Below are 22900 nucleotides of genomic sequence, written 5' to 3' on the forward strand. Positions count from 1 at the left end.
GTGCGGGGCCGAGGGCCAGGCCGGCTTTGCCTCCGCCTCTTGGGGCGCGCTCACGGCAGGAGCGGCGGTTTCAAAGCCGAGTCGGTATTAGCCCCGCTGCGGCTGAGGAGAAGCGTCGCGCAAGGGGATTTCCAGAGTGTGTTGGTGCAAAATAGTGAATTGAGCTTGATGAACTCTGGTACTCTCCTCAGCCACTCTTCCTTTCCGGATGTGATCATCTGGAAAAATGAGTATAGTTTCATTTTGTAAACAGGAGCCTCACACTGAAGCAATCGGGATAGCAAAACAAGAAAGCTCGGCCTCCGTCTGGAAATAATAAAAGCCCTTAGGAGAATGGCATCTAGTGAGACAAGCTGCTCAGTTACTGAATCTACAGCAATATAGTTTCGCTTGTTTTAAAGATTTAGGTAACAAAGGGGATTAAGTAGGTAGTTTGTTAAGTAACTGGTTACTCAGTTCCCTGGATGAACTACCTCAGCTGAATCCACCTTGCAGACTGTGTGTTTCTTACTGAAATATCCTACTATTTTGTATTGGGTATAAAGGCAGTTGAAAAGATGCAAGTCAGTATGGATAACTGACTTGTTGGAAAAAGTATTTGTGTTCTTTACAGGTGGAATTTCCCCAATTTTTCAAGTATGTTTTCCCAGAAATCCTTTAACTTGTGAATAGAAATAAATTCTGTATCTCATAAAAAAACAGTAAGATAACTAAGCTCAAACTCCAGAGATATGTTACAAACTACAGAACGTACTGTAAAGCAGGGACTGATATTCAGTGAGAAGCAGGGCAAGGGATGATTAGCTGCATCAGCATATATTAATTCCAGAAAATGTGAACAGAAGCAGTTAACTGTGGACACCAGGAACTTTAGGTATTTGACATCTATGTGTCTTTGGGCTTTTTTTTAAAAAAAGTGACCAATTACCTGAAGTGATGATAGTTATCTAATAAGAACAGATGACATACCATCAAGTGATAGGTCAGCTAGTCAGAACCCATACTGAAGAAGATTCATTTTTGGCTAAGAAAAAAAAAACAACTAACAATTAAAAAAGATAAGCACTAGGGGTCAGTCTTATTCCAGATCTGAATCTTCCCAGTGTTAATTCTTCAAGTAGAAGATTTTTATCGACAAAATAATGAAATTATTTTTCTCTTCACAGTTGTGTCAAGGATTACAGGGTATAAGAGCTGTGTGTGCAGAACTGAGGGTGGTAGCAGGAAAAAAAAATGTATTTTATAGATTTAAAAAAATCAAATTAATAATGCTGTATTAATATAATATTTTTATTAAATTAATATTTATTTAAATACTATTTTAAAATAAAAATACATTTTTAAAACATCTATACATGTGGCAGAGAGGGTTTTTTTCCTGACATATAGTATTACCATATATTTGTGTATGTTTAAAACAGATACCAGCTTTTTAAAGGCGAGTCATTTGTATTTTGTATTAACTTTTTAACATCTGGATCTGGCCTAATCCTCTTCTGCTCCTAGAGAGCAGGAAATGAATTCTATATGCACAAATATAAGAGCAACACAGAATAATACATATTAACTTTTTCCTAAAAGTTTTTATGTTGGAGAAATAGTGACTCTACAAAAACACTCGATGAGTTGGGGTTTTATGGAAATTTATATTTTCTAGGGAAATAAAATGAGTAACCATCTTTCTATTTAAGGTATTTTTACTGAAAAATTAATCTAGCTTTTTTGCCTATAGGAAAAGAAGACTATGGAAACAGGAAGAGAAGAGGATGTGGGGAAGAGGATGGAAACTGTAACAGAAGAGCAGGTAAAACTTTGTGAGTCTTCTGGCTTTAAAAACCCAGGACTTTTAAGTGAAACTAATGATGCAAACTGAAGTATTTTTGATACATATATGTTTAGAAGCTCATTTGTGCCCACCTGCATCTCAGACCTATGGATGAGGATTTTCCCTTGTCAACTTGCAGTCCCTTATGATGGGTTTCAACCAGGATATAAGAGCTATTTCTCCCAGTCTGCAATAAATATTTCTGCTAGGCTTTGTATTTCTACGTAGAAATAGAAGTCAGGCTTCTGTTATGACAAATTGAAGTTCAACATACTGGCTTTCAGAGTAAATATGCCACAAAAGTCCAGATTCCCAGTTGATATTTCATATGAAGATCTATAACATGCTGAAGTAGGATCACAAATGTGGCCATTTAGACTTAGCTCCACATCAAATATCACAGTCACCCTGTGATACCAGATACTTTGTTTAACTGATAGAGGTGTTTGTTGTCCGTGTTTTCACAGGTTATGTTGCAGCACCTTCACTGCATTAATAAGCCTTAATGGCACCCGAGCAGCCTCGCCTGGTGCCTCCAGCTGCACCCCTTGGCCATGGGCCTAGGAACCGCATTTTGGCTCAGCCCTGGGCCTTCTGTCCTTTTCTGAGCTAACTCTCGGGGCTCAGTAAGGGGCAGCCGCTTCCTGAGAAATGAATACAACAACTGACTGGGAGGGCAAGGACCCCTCCAGCAGCACAGATTTAGATGTTTTGGCCAGTAGGTTTCACAGTTCTACGAAAAAAGGAAAGGACTGATGAAGCTCAGAAGCTCTCCAGGCTCCACAAGGAAGCATGCTCTAAAATGCCAAGATTTTTTAACTTGTCCTTGGAAATAGTGACCTCCTCTGATTATAGTTGTCTCTTCCTACTTCTGACCCACTGTTCTACATCCTTTCTCTTTGTCAGTTATGGTGTGTGAGCAAATACACAGTGCCACAGGGTAAGCCAAATTTGATGCATGCTAGTTACTTTGTGGTAATTTTAGATGTAGGTCGTGGGGTAAAAAACAGGTTAAAAACCCTGAAAGTTGTTGCTGTCCTATTTAGTAGGTGTTCCAGAGCTTTTTTAACTGACGCATCTGGTCGGTTCCAGCTTCCAGATTAAAAGTTTAAGCACAGTAATATTTAATCCATAATCGGGCCACCCAAGATGTAACTGTAGCAGAACCACTTCTTATTCTTGTATCCAATCTCAAAACAAGCTTTATTGAAAGTAGGATAGTGAACCAGGTGAGCAGGACAGCTGCTTTTCTAAGTCTTCAGACTAGATTTTATCCTGCTTTCCTTTTTTTTTCCTGTAAGAAGGGAAAAAAATAGTCCCTGAATTTTGTATTCTGAGGTCAAAAAGCTACTCTGGGACCAAAGTGAATTTAAATGGAGATCAACAATGAGCATTGTCATTTATGAATTAAATTAGAATCTTACTTAGAGATTACAGAATGGTTGGGGTTGGAAGGGGCCTCTGGAGATCATCTAGTCCAACCCACCTGCTAAAGCAGGTTCACCAGAGCAGATCGCACAGGAATGTGTCCAGACGGATTTTGAATGTCTCCAAAGAAGGAGACTCCACAAAGATTAATCTGCCCTTGCTGAGACACTAACTTGAGAAGTTCTAAATCCGTTTTATTAATACGGCTTTTAATTTGAAACATAATGTGACAGTTAATGACTAATTGTATTGTTCTACAATTTTCAAATGCAAATTTTATTGGACTGCAAAACAGCAGTAGAGTGTAATCTGAGGGATTGGTTTAACTTTGTCCTCATGTATTAAAAAAAAATCCCACTTACTTCAGTAGTACTGGTATTCAGACAAACAATCAATGCATTTGGCTCTGTATTAGTTGTTTTGGGAAAGCTGCTTGTAATATGTTTTAAAAAGGAGCAAACTTATGGAGTAAAGATATGCAACAGAAATATCTTCTTTATGTCTTGGAATCTGAGGTATGTGGATCTTTTAGTAGTAGCTAGCCTTATCTTGTGTATCATAGAATGGTTTGGGTCAGAAGGGACCTTAAAGACCGTCTAGCACCAACCCCTCTGCCTTGGGCAGTGGCACCTTCCACTAGACCAGGTTGCTCAAAGCCCCACCCAGCCTGGCCTTCAACACTTCCAGGGATGGAGTATCCACAACTTTCAGTGCCTCACCACCCAAAGATATTTATGTGTAAGTATAAAAAATGCTGGATTGATGGACTTGGGTTTCAGCTGAGATAGTGAGATAAACTGGATGAGTTTGATCCATATGGTCACACCCTACTTAGATTATACTGATGTTTAAACCATGCAGGTTATATAAGAATTTTATATATGTATTATGAAAGCCTACCTGAAATTTATTTTAGCCATTTAAGGCTAATTTGCTTGGTGTCAAGGATTTTGTAATTGTATCCAGAATTGCACCTTTTTCCATTTGCCAGTCCTGATTATGTTGACTTAAAGGCTCTTTTAAAGATGTACTGGCATTGACTGATTAGCTATCACAGAATGTTTCTGACATCTGAGTCACTGATATGAACTAAACATGTGACAGAACAAAGCGTTTTTATGTTCACCAAGAAACGGCAAATTGCTTTGGTACCATCAAAAAAGGATAAGAACTCAAAAGTTACTTTGCGTGCAGATTTTGTTCCAAGTAGTTTCTTTTCTGTTTGACAGGGAGAAAGGTATTGTGAAAACATTATAAAAGGGGGAAAGTAATATTTTTATTCCTCCCACATGTCTCTAAATTAAGAAAGTATTTGATTCCAAGTCAGAGCTTATCAGAAGGTTCCATGTGGTTCTCACAAAACCCATGTTTGTTTACTACACGCTCAAATTATGCTTTGTGACATCTTTGCTTTGTCCTCTTATCTATAGGTGGCCACCAGATCAATTAGAAGAAAAAAATAGGTCAAATACTCATTGAAAAGCTCTGCCATTATCTGCTGAAATTCTGTTATTGAAATCAAGTGGGTTTTTTGAGTAGTGGAACTAATGAACTTGAGTCACCTATGAATTTGTCTTCTGTGGTTGCATTTTCTGGTGCTTGCAGTCTGACTGAAGCTTTTCTGATGTTTGAAGTATTGACTCATCTGGACTCAGAATAATTTACCAGCAACAAATTATGTTCTGCTAAAACATCATCTTGTAGCAAAGCATCAAGTTTTTTCCCCTCTGATCCCCTAAAATACATGAACAGCCTGCTTGAAAACATCTCAGTGGTTTATTCATTTCCCAGTGTACCTGAAGATCTATGCTCCTCTGCTCTGTCTGTGCCTATGTAAGTGTGACAAGTCCCTCTCCAGCCATGCCTTCAGGTCCAGTGTGTCCTCCGCTGTTTGGTAGAAACAACATGAATGTTACTATATGTGTAATAGAGCGATAATATAGGTAATAATATAGGTAACTTATTGTAAGTACTTTTAAAACCTTTCGCATTTTCTTAATTTGCTTTGTTTTCACTCAGTTTTATTGTTTTTCTGAGGAAACAAGGTGCTAGGAAATTGTTCTAGCCCTTTGTGTTCTCTGGATTGTTATAAAAAGCTTCTCAATTTTAGCAAAATTTTACATTTAATTAAGTTCCTACACTTTTTTTCTTAAATGGATGAGCATGTAGAGAAGATATTATAACCATATTGACTGAGTTAAGTGTGAGCATATGTCTTATGAGGTACCAGAAAATTGGTAGTGACATATGCTTATGTTCTGGTCATAGAAAAAGTTTCAGTCACAGGCAGAGCATCTTGGACATTAATATCAGTGAATGAAGAAACTATACTTAGTCCTTCCTGGGTACAAGGCTCTGTTTCTTATATCTTCTTATAAATGTTCTCTCTGGGCTAAACTTCTTTTCCCTGCTTAGCATCTCCCAGCAACTGTGACCATCTTCATTTTCCTTCCTGGCCTTTCCCTTCTATGCTGTTTCTCAGTCAGTCTTCATTTCCACTCACTTCTGGAGTGAAGATTCTTTCTGCCTTCAGAGACTTAGAGTCCCTTCTTTTCTCCAAGCAATTAAAGGGTTTGATTTCTTTGGCCCAAGGTCTTCTCTTCTTACATCTTCTCACTCTTCCTTCTACCGACTGCCTGCAGGCATTCTGCCCTGATCTTTTTTTTTTTTTTTTTTTTTTAATTGGAATGTTTATTCTTAACAGTGCTTTATCTTTTTTTTTTGCCCTCACCGAGTATCTCCCTTCTTTGCTGAAGATTTTCCTTTTTTTCCTTTTGCTCTGATCTTAGCTGACACCAGATAATCCTTCTTCCCAATTCTGATAATCTTGAGGAAGCACTTTTTCAAACCCACCACTAGTGAAGTGGAAGCTTCTTGCCCAAGAAGGATGGAAAGACTGCGAGGAGGTGAGATAGAAAAGCTGTCTTACCTGCACAGGGCAGGGGGAAGAAGTAGCCTCATGTCGACCCTGGCTGGCTGTAAGAGAATATGAGCTGAGATGTGTCCTCGGTCTGCTCCATAGGGTTTCTTATACTGGCTACAGCTGCACATCAAAGGGGTGTTAAGCAGCTTTCAGCTTCTCTCACTTGTTCTTTCTCTCTCTTCCTCTTCTCCACCTCTCTGACTTCACCCTACTTTGCCTTCTCCTCCTTCCCCTTTCTTCTAGACTTGTTTAAACATGTCCACTAACCTTTTTCATCTTACATTAACACTTTACTGAACCATTCTTCTTTTAAAATTCCATTATCTTAATAGCTTGTCTTTTCTATGCCTTTTTTTTTTCTACCCTTTCTGTCCTTTCATTTATTTTTACATGTAGAAGCCTGGTCTCTTTGAAAAGAGGGAATGGCTTACAGATGAAGAAAAAAAAGCCCAGTAATATTGTCAGTTTTCTTCTGGCACCTTGCCAATGCCTTTGGTGTAACTGAGGGGAACTGACCCGTCTCTTTGACTAAGGCAGAAGGGCTAGATCCCTGACACCACTTCCGGGCTCAGCTGTGCTCAAGTGTGCCTCTTTGCTGGAAGAACTGCTCCATTCTGCTTTCAGAAAAAAAACAAAAAACAAAAAAAACCCAGGTTTTCTCCATCACTTTATTGGTCCATCTGTACTTAGAGAGGATTGCCAAGATAATAGAGCTAGTGAAAGGTGCCAACGTCGTCCTCTCTCGTGACCTCTGCAATCCTTTGGCAGCCTCAAGAAGGTAACATTTAATGTGCAGGCGATCTCTATAACAGATGCCCGGCAACGTCTGTGCTATTGCCTGTACGGCTGGCTCAGCATCTCCTGTGGGAAATTTGTAGCATCCAGCTGCTGGCATCGTCTGGCGGAAGCTCAACCATTTGAAGAGACGGGGAGGGAAAAAAATCCCCGTCAGGATGTTTGCACATGCTGTTCTCTGCCTCTTCGCCTGGGTGTTCTGCTGAAGGACTGGGCCATCTGCACAGAACGGAGAGCAGTGACGACCGGAGCTTGCCCTGTTTGGGGCTGAAGTTCCCCCAGCACTGTGGAGGTCTGGGAGGGTGCAGCGCGCCAGGGGCGCCGGCAGCCCGGAAAGGATCGCACTACCCGGAGTAAACACAGGCAGACGTGATTAAAATATTTCAAGCCTAATGGCCTCTAGCATAAACAAGAATCATCAGCCCGGGACTTGCAATGGATCTGGAGCCGCTCGCAGCAGCTCGGCAGAGGAATGCAATCAGGAAATGCACATGAAAATGTGCAAGAAGATTGCCCAGCTCACTAAGGTAAGTCTCACTGTTGCAGCCTTCCCAGGGAGGTGAGCCTGCCCTGGCCGGGGACGGGGGCCTGGCTGGGACCTGATTCCTTTGATAGCCCCTGTCTGAGAGGAGAGAAGGGAAAACTGTCCTGCTCTTAAAAGGCGGTTGCATCGATGTGCACAAACTTCCTTTCAAACAGTTCCCCCGCGGGTGCTACAGACCAACCTTACAGGGTTGCCTTTGTGGCGGACGATCGACATCTCGCACTTAACCGCTCTAATTAGCGTGTAACAATAGCGAGAAGAGCTCAAGCTCTGCGAAGACACAGGATTTGACTGTGCGCTGCTCGGAGGGATTGACGGTATCCGCCTTTTTGTTTTTTTCCTAAATTACTAAGGCGTTAATTCATTTGCGTTTTGATAGGTTCTCGAGTAATATTGTTGCAAAGCTGCAGCGTAGTTGTGGTACTAAAGTACAATCTTACTTGTCTTGTACTTAATTGTTCCCGTTGTGCTTAAGTAGAAATACTTTAAATGACCTTCGTGAAAGACAGGAGTTGGAAAAGAGGCAGGACTAAATTATGTAGTATATTGTAGTAAAACTTTTAGTCAATAAGGAGCTATACCACTAAATATTTGGAACATTTTCCACACTATGGTAAGAGAAAATCTATAGGAGGTAGCAGTTATCTTTTAAGCTATTTTTATGCTGCACCTTTCTGAGAAAAATGCTGCTTCCTACCCATGTTTACTAATCCAGCTTTTACATGTTCTGTAACCTCACTGCATTTGGTAAAGACATTTTAGCAATGAAAAAACATGGACTAAAACTACAAGTCAAACAATAGGAAATCATTAAGATTTTCAAGTTAGAATGGCTTACTAGTTGCAGTGCCATTATTCTTAGCTAATTATTACTGTATGTGATAATGTGTATCATGTGTACGAATACATACACAAGTGCTACCTATATTTGCACATACACTTGCTATATTACACTTATTATACTATACCAATACTTACTTTACCAGTGCGCTGATTGTATGTAAAATAGTATTTTGTACACAATCTGATCATTTTGCCTATGAATGCACATTACTCTTCAAGGTCTATTTTCATTCTGTAGTATTTGAAAGAAAACTATCCAAATAAATGCCTTTTTAAAAAAATTATTATTTTGAACACATGTGTGAGCAATGAAGTCTAAAAATTCGTAAAGAGAAGCAGTCTGTTGATTGATAACATTCCTGATTCCTCAACCACAATGAAAGGTACTTGAAAGATGACTGTAGATTAGATTAAGATGTCCCAAGTTGTTCTCTTGTTTTCTGCTATTTTTGACCAATATTGCACACTAAATAAAATTTGTCCATAAGTAACACTCAAAACAAATTCACAGATTGCCTTTTCTGACAGAAAAACAATAGCTAGGTCTCTATTAATTGACACCTTACGCTTCACAGTAACAAAAGTTCTGTTTTAGAATATGGCCTTTAAGAACTCAGTTTTTCTGCAATAGCACTGTACTAGAGAAAACTCATGGTAGAAGTGGAATTTTAACGATACACTTTCCCTTCTAAATGCTGGGTAGACTAATACTGTACAAATGGCAAACATCTGAGAAGCAAAATCTGACACCAGATTAGCTGAAAAATGTCTATATGTAAAATTTGTTATAATCATTTTTGGTCCAAGAACTTTAAGAGCTCCCTTTGAAATCACTGCTTTCTTGACTGTATTACAGTTGGAATAATTATAATTAAATCCCTCCTAACTTTAAATTGCCTGTAGTGCTTACTCTTCCCAATTCTAACCTAGTGTGCAATACTGCTGTCTGTTATTAACACAATTGCACTTTAGTGATGTTAGATTTTTATTGCTGGGAAGATAATATCTAATTTCTCAGCGACTCTGCATTGTGCCAGGAGAAACCACTGCAAAATGTTTAAATTACATGTAGGATACAGATGTTGCCCTGCATCTTGTTCCTTTGTTACATAGTCAGTAGTGGCCTCCTCCTACTCTCAAAGGCAAAGGAGGCAAGTGCCAAGGCACCAAGAGGAGAGCCAGACTGGGTGAGGCGGTGAAATTTCCATTGTTGCATGGCATGCTGATTACATTGTAAGGCATGGGTTGGTACAGGGAATCTCCAGGGGTGAACAGGACATAGATGTCCTGAAAGCTGCTCCCATTCTACTGCCATGGTATTCCTGCTTTTGGAGAGGTACAATATAGTAAGTTTTCAAACTTTCAGTCCTGCATTTTTCTGTTCTGCACCTTTTTGCCTGTAGCGGCAAAAATACAAACCTTTAGAAACATTTTGTTTGCTTTGGGCAGCAAGCTACTTGCTTTTTGTAGCCCGTTTATCAGCATTTTTAGATGCCTGGTCCTTCTCACACAGATTGACCTTTTCCACTGCTGACATGTAGAACATTCAATGTTTCTCCACATTGAGCTATCACAGTGAGCAAAGGTAGGCACCTTTCTACAATTAGCATATTTCAAACTCAGTCAGGCTACCTGTTCTGCTCTGTCCCTTCTCTTTCCACAAAACTAAGGTGGCGTTTGCATTTCAAGGCAGAAGTGGCCACAGATCCTTGTCTACCACTAGACATCTGTCTGCCCACATTTGAGGTACACTAATGAACATGGCAGGTTTTATTATTATTTGTACAGTTTTTCTTTTAAAGACACACCTCACAGTACTAGAGGAATATGTGGGACAACCATATTTAAAAAAAAATATATATATATATATATTAAAAAAGGATATATTGGAAAGTATAAACCAATATTTAAAAGCTCTGGTAAAATTAGTGTATATAGATAAGAGCTGTCTAGGTCTTCTGAATTTTGACCTTAAAATCAGATAACATCGCAGCTATTTCCAGATGAGCTATGCTTTGATTTATGGACTTTGAGAAATCAAAACAGAAACATTCTGTTTGCAAATGGGAATGACCATCTGTAGTTGTCATTCACATATACAAATCACATATACATGTATACACATCTAGTTGGTAGGCACCTTTCTACAACACTAGTGCATTCAAATTAATAGAGACTTGAAATTAGTGCATTCTTACAATTGTAACAAAATGCGTGACTTTGTACCAGTAATTAAGTTTAGACTTCTCCAGCAGACATTGGACCCTTGGCATACTCTTTTGTGCTTGTCAGTTATTTGTATTTCTGATATGTTTAGCAATAACATGGAGTTTAAAATGCATGCTGACTTTTATATGACACTTTGGGTTCCCTGCTGCCTCAAGCTACAGATTTCTAACATCAGTTGGTTGTTACAGGATTTTTGGTGCTTATGGATTCTCAGGACAGCTGTTTTTAGTTGACATAGGATGAGAAATGCAAATGAACTCTTGGAGTGCTGAGAAGAATGGATCAGCTTTCATTGCAAACACAGCTTAGGCAGGGCTGGCAAGAAATAGATACACTGCAGATACCCATGTTATTCAGGCTACTTTTCAAACCTCTGCCAGTGGGCCTCAAACCAAACCTGCTGTTCTGGGCTGCAGTTCTGGAACTAAGCTTAATTTGAATAACTAAGATGGTGACATTAACTGGTGATCAGAGAGCTACTTAAGCCACAAAATGGTTATGTTTCCTTCATAGAGACGTTCCTGGATACCAACATAGGAATGTTTTTAAAGAGAGGAGATAGATACCCTCAAACTCATTTTCCCTAGGAGTTCATCTGACTATATTGGGAGTCTGGGAGCCTTGTTTTAAAAAGCACATTTTAAATTGCACTATTTCTGGACAGGTAGATTGTTTGTCAAAAAAAAAACCAGCTTGATGAAAATTTTGTGTGTGTATGTATGTTGGATACTATGTCTCTTAACAGAGGAAGTGAGTGTTGATGCAGGGAAAAGTTAATTGTTGGTAAGACAAAATTAAGAACCTCTTTTTTCCTTCAGGGGAAAGAACTGTGAAAGGTGAGCGGATGTGTTCTTCTTCTAGAAGCAGCAGCATAGGCAGATGTTTCTTAATGAAACTATGTGGAGCAGCTGAAAATGTTACAGACTCTGGTTGCTTTTCACTACCAGTCACCAGGAGGTTTATTGCCCCTCAGTTCAGTTAGCAGTGTGGAAAAGATGAACATTAGTTAATAAGCTTCAGTGGAAAATCAACCATATAAACACTCCCCACTTGTGTTAGTTATTTAAAGAAGGATGTCTGACTTTTGCACAGAAGTGTATGAGATACAGTCTCATATTTATTTCTATAAGCTTCACTCTGTGGGTGGAAATTTACAGAAGAATTAGCAAGTGGTCTGGTACCTGTGTGAGGGCATTGACTGTTTATAACACTCCGGTGTTTTGTAACATGGCCATATATTAGATGGTTTAACCTTTCCTGTTTTATTTGCCATTTTAAAAATGGCTGATATGTTTAGGAACAAGATTTCATCAAATTTTAATGCCTTACTCTGGAAGCACCTGTCAGCTGAGCAGCTGTAACAGAGAACTCCTGTTGTCTACTCATGTTTCTAGTTGAAATATGTTGCCTTTTTCACATAGTTTAAGCTAAGTTTACTGACCTTACTTACTGTCATGTCTTAACAGTACTCTGTAACCAGTGCTTACAGCAGTGGCTGAGCTGATGTGCAGTTAGTTGTTATGCTACCAGAGGTTTCCTGTGTGCTTGAGGCTTTTTGATCTCAGCTCTCTAGAGAGGTATTCAGTATTCTACAGAAATGAAGCAAAATGGAACAGCATAAAAACTAGTATCATGCTTTTGGAGCAACAATATTTTTCCTTTGGGCAGGGAATATAAAATCTGGATTCCATGTAGGCAAAGAGAATCTTTTTAGAAAGCTGCTTAAATTATGTACTAACAAGACTAACAAAGTCAGCTATCAGTATTCCCATGTACTTAACTTGATGATGTATTTGTTTTCATTGTTTTTTATGTACAATTTTCTATCAGGATTTCAAAGCTAGCATTGTTTTTGCCTACCAGCTGACAAAAATATGCAGACTAAGATTTCTTAATTTGTCCTCACTACGTTTTCCTTACAGAACATGTGCAGTGTCATATAATTGTGTTGATCAACTAGTCAAAAGCAGTATTAAAGCCACTATTTCTATTAGGAAGGAACCCAGAAGCTTATTATTGGATGGCTAAAAAATTGTCATTTAAATTAATTCAAGGTATAAGAATGACATCTATATATTGGAAATACGTTCTTACCGTACAATTTTGTCACTGACCATACTAAGCTTGCAGAAAATCTGACAGCCTTAGTAACCAATAACTCAAAGGTACTTTATAATGGAAAATTCAAGTCACTTCTTCAAGGAACCCCAGTTAATGTTTATATACCAAATGCATTTTATTAATATGTGCATTATAGGCAATATGTCATAAAAAAATTAGTGATCCATTAATTGCACAAAAGAAAATTGCAGGGTTATAGTTTTTTCATGTTCTATCTTTTCTTCCTGGATAATGTGTAAAAGTACTCTTTTCAATGACATTATAACTGTGCCTCTCTCCTAACATTTTCTTTAACCAGTATGTAGATGCCAGTATTTTGCAATTGAGAAAATTATGCCCAAGTTAGAAGTTTATGCCAATTCAGCTTAAGATATTCTCACTTAAATGTTCAAAAACTGTGTATTTAGGCTTTTGAGCACTTCAGCATTGTGTATGGTGTATGAAATATTTTTTCCCCTGAGGTGATGTCTTGATTGGGTAAAAGAGTGTTAATTTTTTATGAAAACAGCTGTTACACTGAGGCAGAACTACCTCTATTGCTATCTCCGCAGTCAGATCTTAAACACAATAGCTGTCTCACTGTAACAATTTGTTTTTCATACCTATACACAACCAGACTGTCTCTGTGGTGTTGAAGATCTCTTAACCCATGCCTTCAGTGGGAACAGATAAGCATGTGAATTGTCCTTGCTTGTGATTAAAGCCATCAGGATGTGAATGTAGTTGGTCTGGTACCTAGACTGAGTTAATTTATCCTGCCTCCCAGTGGGGCACAGTAGCTCAGGCTTGACTGTGCTGGTTCAAGACTTGTCATTTTACTTAATGTATATTCACTTGTCTTCCAAAGGGCTTAGAGGCAACAGGACACATATAACCCCTATTACTGAGGATGCACTCACTACCTTTATTTCTTAAAGAAACTGCAAACTGACTGTTTTCTTTTTTCTTTAAAGTTAATGACCTCAGTGAAAATCATCTGAAGTAAGATTGTACCTTTTTAATGTAGTTGTCATTCAGAACTTTGTGTAACTTGGCTTTTAGGCACTTAAACATAGTTTTAACCTAAAAACAGGTTAGTACCAGAGAAGTCTTCTGTTTTAATTGCCTTTGGAAGCTACAGCATTTGACTGTGAGTATGCACTGACATTTAGAGGATTACATAAGAGCTGCCTTTAGATGTAAATATTGGATTACAGTTGAATATTTTGCTTTTTTCATTTAGGAGAGAACTACTAGAATTTGATAACAGGGCTGTTAGAACTATAGCTGGTACTTTAAAATGTTTTTACAATGTTTAAATGTTTTCACTAAGATGCTGGTATACCTTAGCATGCAAATGCAGTGCATTGCCAGTCTCCTCTTGGCAATGCACTGTACAGCCCCTGTCCCCTGATTTTTGGGATGAGGAATGTGTATTGAGCAGCACAGCTCCCTGCCTGCTTGTGCACCCAGGTGGGTGAACACAATCAGAGTCTGGCCAGGCAGTGTAGTCAAGTCAAAGTAGCAACAAGTGTCTCTTGGTCACCCAGTGCAGTCATTGTTCACAAGATAAACATGATGCTGTTTGAGACTTCTGGGGTTTTAAGATTTAAATTTTAATGCTTAAAAATTAAAGCATAATTTAAAATTAACATAAGCATTTATATTTGGACTAGGCTTTTATCATAGACTGGTTTGTGTTGGAAGGGGCCTTTAAAGATCATTTAGTCCAACTGCCATGCAATGAGCAGGGATGTCTTCAACTAGATCAGGTTGCCTAGGGACCTGCTCTGTTTATTCAGACCAATTTAAATGTCCCGGGCTGTTGTTACTATTTCTGGTAATAAATGGTAGCTAAATTGGGTAGCTACCCAATAAATGGTAGCTAATTGCAATCTTGGGAGTGTCCAGCATATGCTTAATAAGAATGTCTTCCTGAAATGGGCATGTGAGTAGTGGCTGTATTCAGTCTAGCTCCATTTTACTGTTATGAGTGTTTGGGGAAAAAAATTACATGAGTAATAGTGTAGTCTTATGATGTGTGTTATTATGTCATCCTTTAACTACATAATAATGCGCTGATTCTGGCTGCTGTGATAGTAATTTGAAAGGGAGGACAGAAACTGAAAGAAAAATATATTTTAAAAAACCCTGTATGCTGAGGTCCATCTGAGGCAATAGCTTGTCTCTGATGGTGCTCAGAATGTTACAGGAATCTGGCATGCCTCTGGTGCACTTGTGTATTCTCCCTGCCTCCAGTGATTTGTGCAACTTTTCAAGAGGCTGCCAAGTTATCTTAGTGCTTAATAGCCTGACTGGATTTTTCATCTGTAAATTTCTCCAATCACTTATTGTATCCATGTGACCTTTTAGCGTTGCAGACTCATATGACAGAACGTCTGTACTAATTGACTATAACGTGATATACTGTTTTCTGTTTATTTTAACCAGCCACCTCCTAGCTATTTTTTGGTTCATATATTAAAAAAAGCAGTGAGTGATCATTTGGTATTTACCTTCTCCATTATACTTTTGACTGTAGGGATTGCATGGATGAGGTTCAGTTTGGGATTAGGATACTTCGTGTTCTTCATGGGTACTGTGTGTCCAAACTGCCAATGTAGATCCTAGAGAGTAATCTAGTGGACCAGCCATTAGGAATTGAACTCAGTTTCATGGACTGTCTAAAACTAATGTCATTTGAGATTTGAGCATCATCTGCCTAGTTCTGGAAAAGCACAGTTTATCCTGCAAAACCTGTGGCATATTTACCAACTCCTGTGTGGATGTTTTAGGTGCCTATGGCATCTTAAATGACACCAGAACTCTGAGATTAGGCAAGTGAGTCAGCACCTTGGTGTCTACCTCAGTGAGCTGAATCCTTTCAGTTCTCTGTCAGTTTTACTGAGTGGATCTCTGTTGATGGACTCTAATGGGAGTTTACACAAATGGCACATCAGTGAACACCTAAATCCCAGTATTTTAATCTCTAACAAAGCTGTCTCATATTATCTTCCTACCTGCGTCTCTTTCAGAGTTGGAGAGTCATAGTTTATTGTGTTATTTCTTGCATGGAAGCTTTTATCATGATTGGTTATTCTTATTGCTTTTTAGTATACCTTTTTTTTTAGTTCAGTTAGACTCTGCTTGAGCCAGAGGGGAACCATAACTTCATGGTATATCCGACATGTGGGTGAATCATAGACTTATGGTTGTGATACAGAAAGGTGTTTTCATTTGTTCTGCATTTGTTGCTTAGAAGTCCTGTTATCTAGCTGACTGCTGTCTTCATTGTGTATTTTATAGCTCCAAGATTTATTTCCTTAGCAATTTCAGATTCTGTCAGTGTGTATAGAAAATTTAGATTTACTCCTTTAAAGGACTTTATATCACATTTATCTACAGTGAACTTTGTGTCTTTTTACCACTGTTTTTGTGAGGTTCTTTAGCAACTCCTAGAGTCAACTATCACTTCATATTGATTTTAAAATTCTCAAAATTTTAACGGATGTATTCAGTAGGATAGCTATACTGTGCTCTGGAGACTATTTGTGACATCTTCTAAAAACTGACTTCTCTCTGAGAATAACTGCATATTATTAGGATGAGAAAACTGCAAAGCAACTGAAATCTCATAGAATACTGTGCTTTTATTTTTAAAAAGTGTATAAGGAATAAACTGGGAAGAAAAAAGACAACCTTTTTGTAAACATAGCAGTGGCAGAGGATCTGTGAAACTTTCACACATATTCCCACTATTGAATTTGCTTACAGCAGCAAAGAACTTAACAGTGCCTGCAGTAGCAGAAACTGGTATTATTAATTCATGGATACCTGAGGGTTTTGATGGTTTCTTTTCATAATTAGCAAAGTATGTAGAACATATAAATATTTTTTAAATTTTAAAAATTCCTTTATCAGAATTTCCCCTACAAACCACAGGAAGGTAAGAATTCAGTCCAACCTGTAGAACATTTTAGCCTGGATTAGGAAGAAACAGGCCTCATTTTATCTGTGGTTATCACAGATGTACATCAAAGGCAAAACCTGCAATAAACATTATGTTTTAAATAAATTATAATATTTGTCACCGTAGAAAGATGTATTAGTTTGAGAAAATCTGTTTCACCCTGGGCTCTAATTAAATACATGATTCTACAGCTTATATTTACAAGATTTCCAAATTCTACTGTATCTAAAGTAAGGAAGTACTTTGAAAAACAGGAACCAAGTGAGACTTTACTTGACTAATTTGTTTGTTTACTGCATTTATTGTAATATTGGACAACGTTGCTGTATCATAATCTGTAACAAAATTTTTAAAGATATTTTGGATGGATAAAATTTCAGATAAATATCTAGAATCATCAAGAAAAAAAAAAAAACAACAACGTTGAAAGCACTGAACATATGTCTGCAATTTTAGTCTCCTTAAAGATCTTTAAAAATCTGGGATGTAATGAAACATCTTCACAAAATTGATAGTTAATTCAGCAAATGAATTCTGCACCAGTGTATTTAGATTTGGTTAATGAGATGCATTAGCTTATATTTTCAAAGCATTTTCAGGGATATTTTCAGCAATTATATTTATATAATTATATTTATATTTTATATTAATTATCTTTATATTTTCAGCAATTTCAGGGATATAAATCTATCAAGCTCTCCTATAAGTTTTAGATACATAACAAAAAGCGGCCAGCTAAATTACCAGTGAAATATATGGAAATAAGGCCTTTTTATTCCTTCTATTGATACAGAATTTTTGACTTCACTTCTGCGCTAAAAATTCACATGGACTATAATGACCTTGAAATGGACAGAGGGCATAGATTAAAATGTAGCTTGTGTCAAACAAATCTTCTGTTTCTTGCATGTTATCTATCTGAAACAGCTTAATAAGATGGATTTGAACTCATCCAAGACGGTAAAAGTCAAAGATTTATGGAGGTATTTGAGATCTTAAGGAGTTATGCAAGAATTTAACAAATAGGTGAACAGAAAGGACTCTGAAATCAAACAGTTTTGCCTTTCTGCTTATCTAAATATATGTGTGTGTGTATTGATTTACTTAATCAATGAATAAGCATAATCTTTTAAGGTATTTTAATCTAGTTCTGTGGTTTTTAATAGCAAAAATTGCCTAATTTAATTTTTACTGAAAAATAAGGTGATCCTCTCTGACAGCATTTGAATACAGCTTAACCTGATGAATACACTCAGGTTGAATTTGATTCACTTCAGGGAGAACAAAGAATTAGAAATATATTTCATGTAAATGTCATGCTGACTGATTTTATTCATTCTAGTTTTTAATTCCATGCAAAATCTACAGAAAATAATGGTGGTTTTAATATTTAAGTTTTGCAAAATTATTTCAAAGTTATGGAGAAAATATAAGATACAGCTTGAATCAGGAACTGTAAACAAAAGGTTTATAACAACATACTGTAGGGGGGGCAGCTGCTACAAAGATCTGGGTTAGAGCTTGCAGTATTTGACATATAATTAATGATTTGGAAGTAAAATTAAACAACATATTAAAATTAACAGATTATATTAATTCAAAGGGAATAATAAACATCTAAACTAGATGGAAAGAAAAAAGGAATACAGATGGAAGACAAAATAAACTGTATTCAGTTTGGAAAAAAGCTTTTTTATTTCTTTGTAACTTTAGATTCGGAAACACTTTGAGATGTTTGGAGTGCCAATTTTTCAAGGCTTCTCTCATGTAAATGGTTAAATGGGTAATGTTATCAACAGTTGCAGAAACTATCTGAATGCCTAAGATTATTCTTGTGGTTTCAGGAAGCCACAGAGAACACAAGGAGAGATATGAGACTTAGTTCATGAGGTCATCAAGTGGTACAGCAGTATCATTCAGTTGAAATCAGCACAGATGTAGAAGTGGATCAGCACTGTAGCTAATCATAGCCCAGGCCTGTACCTTAATTAAAAGACATACTTCCTTATTCAGTGTTAGAAAGAACGAAAGGTACATATTAAATTATTAATTTAAAAGTTGTGGTAGTTGGTTTTATTTTCTAATCTGTATAGTCATAGTAACAGAGGAGGCTAGAAATACAGAACCTTTTTTTTCAATAACTGAACTTACTTTTAATAATTCCTCTGTCCTTGCTTTAGAGGAGACCCTGGCATGTTGAGATGCCTCACACTGCTCTGGTCTGCGTGGGAAGTAGGCAAGACAGAATTCATAGAAACCAATTCACCTACTAGTGTGAAGATAAGATACTGCTGCTACTGGTGGGAGGGAAGTGATGCAGTCACCTGGCCTAGATGAGCCTCCAGCAAGATAATTAGCAATCAAAATTTGTCTCCCTCCCTGCTGTGGTTAGGGTGCTGTCCAACCCTCCACTGCAGGGCTTGTTCTCATTGTGTTGTTGTTTTGTTTTTTTTTCTTAGCACTTTCTTCGTCATTAAGGATTTGGCCCACTAGCTCAGGCCTGAAGGAAGAACACTTATGATCTTTTACCTTTCTTAGATTTTTCTTATCATACTCACTACTCACCTTCCATTCCAAACTGTCTCACTTCTTATTCAGCTAGTAAAGCAACCTGCTAGAACTTGGGTTTTTTCATTATGATAGTCAAGTTCCGCCAAGAGTAGTGTTTAACACTGCTGTAGGAAGGTATAACAGTCTTTTTTAGTTTTAACACTTTAGCTTTGTCTTCACTGATTAGGTGCAGCTAAGTGGTTTTTGTTATTTTACATCACCATAAAGAAAAGGAGGAGGGAAATGCCATTTAGATTTACAACATTTGGAGAATAAAGTAGCACTAATAAGATGTATTCATATTCAATGCACTATTAATGTTAATGTGTGTACTAGTGTTTTTACCAACCTGTCATAATGCTCAGTACCATGTTTCCCAATACACTCCTGGAGAACTCTAAGGAGGCAGTAGCCATTGGTATTACGCTAGTAACACAAAAGCTAGCGTAGAGCTCTTTTCATTTGAAGGCAATGCTGTCTGTATTGTTAAACTGATCAATTTTAGAGCTGCTTTAGAAAAGCTGTTTATCGACACAATTATTAAGAGGTTTATACCACATTAGCCAGCAGAATATACACTTGCAAAGAACAGATGCTGAAATAAATTTTCAGTATTTTTCCTTCCAGCACATGAAGTCCCAGATTCATCTCACATAAGTCCAGTCTCTTAAATGAGGTATCTCAATAGGAATATAGTAGCTATATTTGGTAGGGAGTGAAAGGCATGTGTGCGGGGCTTAAATTTCATAAAGTACAGAGCAGCAGCCCTCTAAAATTAAATCTCCTAAGAAGGTTAAGATACTGAGGAATCAGTTTCAGCAGCCGGGCTTGAAGATTAAATTTAAGGACATGCATTTTAAAGTCAAAATTCTTCATTGTGTTTCTAGTCACTCTTGAACAGAAGTGTCAGAATAATAGAGCAGGGAGGCCGGTTTCTCCCTTTCTTGTATATAACTACGCTAAGATGGTGGTGATGATCTAATGCTTAATGGAATTTGGGATCCCAAATTCCACCATCAGCCTGAACACAAAATAATATGACACAGGCAGTGCTGATTTACTAGATAAATTAATCATTAAGAGTGGACGTCTTTGAGTCACAAAGGCTGGATGATCATCTCTGTTTTCTGGTGGAACAAAACACAGAAATGTGATCATCAACATCTGACCTAGTTAATCGAAGTGTTGCCCAAACTAATTACTGGTCATTCTAAACCCATGGGCAAAATTAATCTTGTCTTTGAAATTTTTATGTCCCTCTCCTGAACAGATAAGAAATGTTCATAGGACGATTTTAGTGGGGAGAAGGAATCTGCTTGGTAACCTGCAACTGTTTCTATTTCAAAGGAAAAATGGTTAAAAGTAACAGAGAAGAATTAACAGCATGTAATCTAAGGCCCAAAAATATACATATTTAAATGCAGACAATTACTCTGTGCCTGCTTGGCTTCTGGAATATGATGCTGTTACTCTCTTTTGTCACATATTTATCTAGAAATTTGTCCCATTTAACCCCATTGCCTGAACACTTCTCAGAATCAAGCCAAAAGGTTCTTGCGGTCAAGTAATACCTATATTGAAATGCTGACCAAGCTAATTTGCGAGGCACGTGGCTTCCAGGAGTGCATCTTCAGCGATGGTTTAGTTTGAGTCAGGAGTGAAAAACTGAATCCTTACAAACTTTCCTTTCATTTACATCACAGTGATTTTGGTCCACATGAACTGAACATCGGGACTTCAGTTTTCACTCTACAGATCTGCCACTAGTGGTCCCCAGCACCTGCTAATGCTAAAGTCAACGCGGCAGGTAGTCCTGCTCTGAAGGCTGGATCTACAAACACGGACTCAGTTAGCATTTAACCCCGTGATAAATATGGTAACTGAATTCATGACTACCATTTACAAGATACTTTAATTTCCTATTATTTTTCTTGTTCTATAGGTGATATATGCCCTGAACATTAAGAATGATGAACATGAGGCTGTTATGCAGGCTCTGAGAGAGGCTCATGAAGAAGAAATTCAGCACATTCTTGCTGAGACAAGGGAAACAATTATCCAGTGTAAAAGCAAAGCAGAAGAAGAACGATTGCTGAGAAAACGTATTCAGGCCCTTGAAATTGCAGTAGAACAACACAAGAGACTAAAGGAAGAAGCTTTGGCAGAGTTAACGTTGTGCAAGAAGCAGGTAGAAGAGAGGGAGCTGAGAACAGAAGCAAAACAAGCACAGATGGGCCTTTCTACAGACATGGTAGATACCAATGCAGATTTTGAAAACAAACTTCTACATTTAAATCAGGAGTCTGATGGACTGCTAAATAAATGCAAAGGATCTAGGAGAGAAAACCTAGATAAAAGAGTAGTTTCAGATGAAAAATACAGCCTGGAAGGACAAGCTTTAATAAATGAGATGGAAAACCTGAAGAGGGAGAATCAGAGAGTAACTGAAGAATGTACTCAGAAAACAAGCAAACTACAAGCCTCTTATGAGAGAGAAAAAGAGGATTTGAAAAACGCTCTGCGGCAAACTGTGATAGAAACAAAGGATAATTCTCAGGAAAGAGAAATGGAGCAATGGAAGAGCTCAGAGGCTGAGGAAGTTTTTTTGCTGCATCAGGTAAAGAAGCTGGAGGCAGACCTAGAGGAGAAAAGCCAGAAGATAAATGAGAGGAAGAAGCATTCCCAGAAGCTAAAGGAGAGAATACAGGTAGAGTATGAGACTGTGATCCCTGTCTTTACCTATAAAAGTGCAAATTATCAATGCTTCAAAATTCGGACATGGAGGGATCTTTTAAATATCTTATTGAGTCAAATAATTTGTAAGCACTAAAGTAGTTTTAGAGGCTTAGAAGAGAAATAGGGGAGGTATAGTGCTGAGAGTTTTATAGAAAGAGTTAAGATGATGAGTAACCCATTAGAAGTCTTTGACCACTAGACTTTGTATTCCCTGAAGGAGGAGTGAGGTAAAATTTGTCTGTTGACTGAATAGAGCTTTACCTTTCCTGCCCAGAAACGTGAAGACAACAGCAAGCAGGCACTACTGCTAGCAGTGAGTATTTACGGAGTACATGCTCTTTTTCCTTTGCAGTTGCCAACAGCTCAGTGTGTGGATATGAACACAGTTAGATGAGAGATCTGAACTGGCAGATTAGGAATCAAGTGCTTTGTATTGTATGACTCTTGCAACAGGAGCTTGTACCAAGTGACATTTAAAGAAGTATGCTTTACACCTGTGAAGTTTTATGTGCTGAGTCTTGAGACTTTCACTGTTAGTTCTCACCTCACACTGTGCTTGTCTTACCCTAGCTGATGTGTATCTCATACATTTGCAACACAGCTCTGCAGCCCCTTTCTGCTTAATTGCATCACGTGTCAGGTGCAGTTTCAGAGGTTAGCACATCATGGGCAATCTTCCAACCAGCTGCATTTGGTACATAAGGTCAGGGTGTGGGAGAAACACTGATGAACTGTGCTGAAGCTGAAGCACCCAGCCATGCTCTGTGCTCAACAGTTCTACTCACTTCTATGGTCCTTCCTGACACATAAACTCACCTACCAGACCTGTTCCCAGCCATATGACAGCAATCTTGCATATTAGATAAGAAAACACCTTGAATATCTAGACTTGGCGTATTTCAGAATAACAATATTTGTTTCCTGATCAGAAATAATATTTTACCCCTAGGGTGAAAT

At 37.9% G+C, this 22900-nt stretch overlaps 1 protein-coding gene across 1 annotated transcript in view; it reads left to right on the forward strand.

Moving 5' to 3' along the window:
• Positions 1-7363: 7363 nt before the first annotated feature.
• Positions 7364-22900, forward strand: part of FAM184B (family with sequence similarity 184 member B) — a gene marked incomplete at its 5' end in the record, with an annotated part of 44435 nt that continues 28898 nt past the window's right edge. The window contains 2 exons of the mRNA XM_080343429.1: positions 7364-7498; positions 21150-21914. Coding sequence (XP_080199555.1) covers positions 7364-7498; positions 21150-21914 — 900 coding nt within the window. The remainder of the gene's footprint in view (positions 7499-21149; positions 21915-22900) is intronic.

Source organism: Nesoenas mayeri, assembly GCF_963082525.1.
Source record: "Nesoenas mayeri genome assembly, chromosome: 4".
Taxonomy (NCBI): Eukaryota; Metazoa; Chordata; class Aves; order Columbiformes; family Columbidae; genus Nesoenas; species Nesoenas mayeri.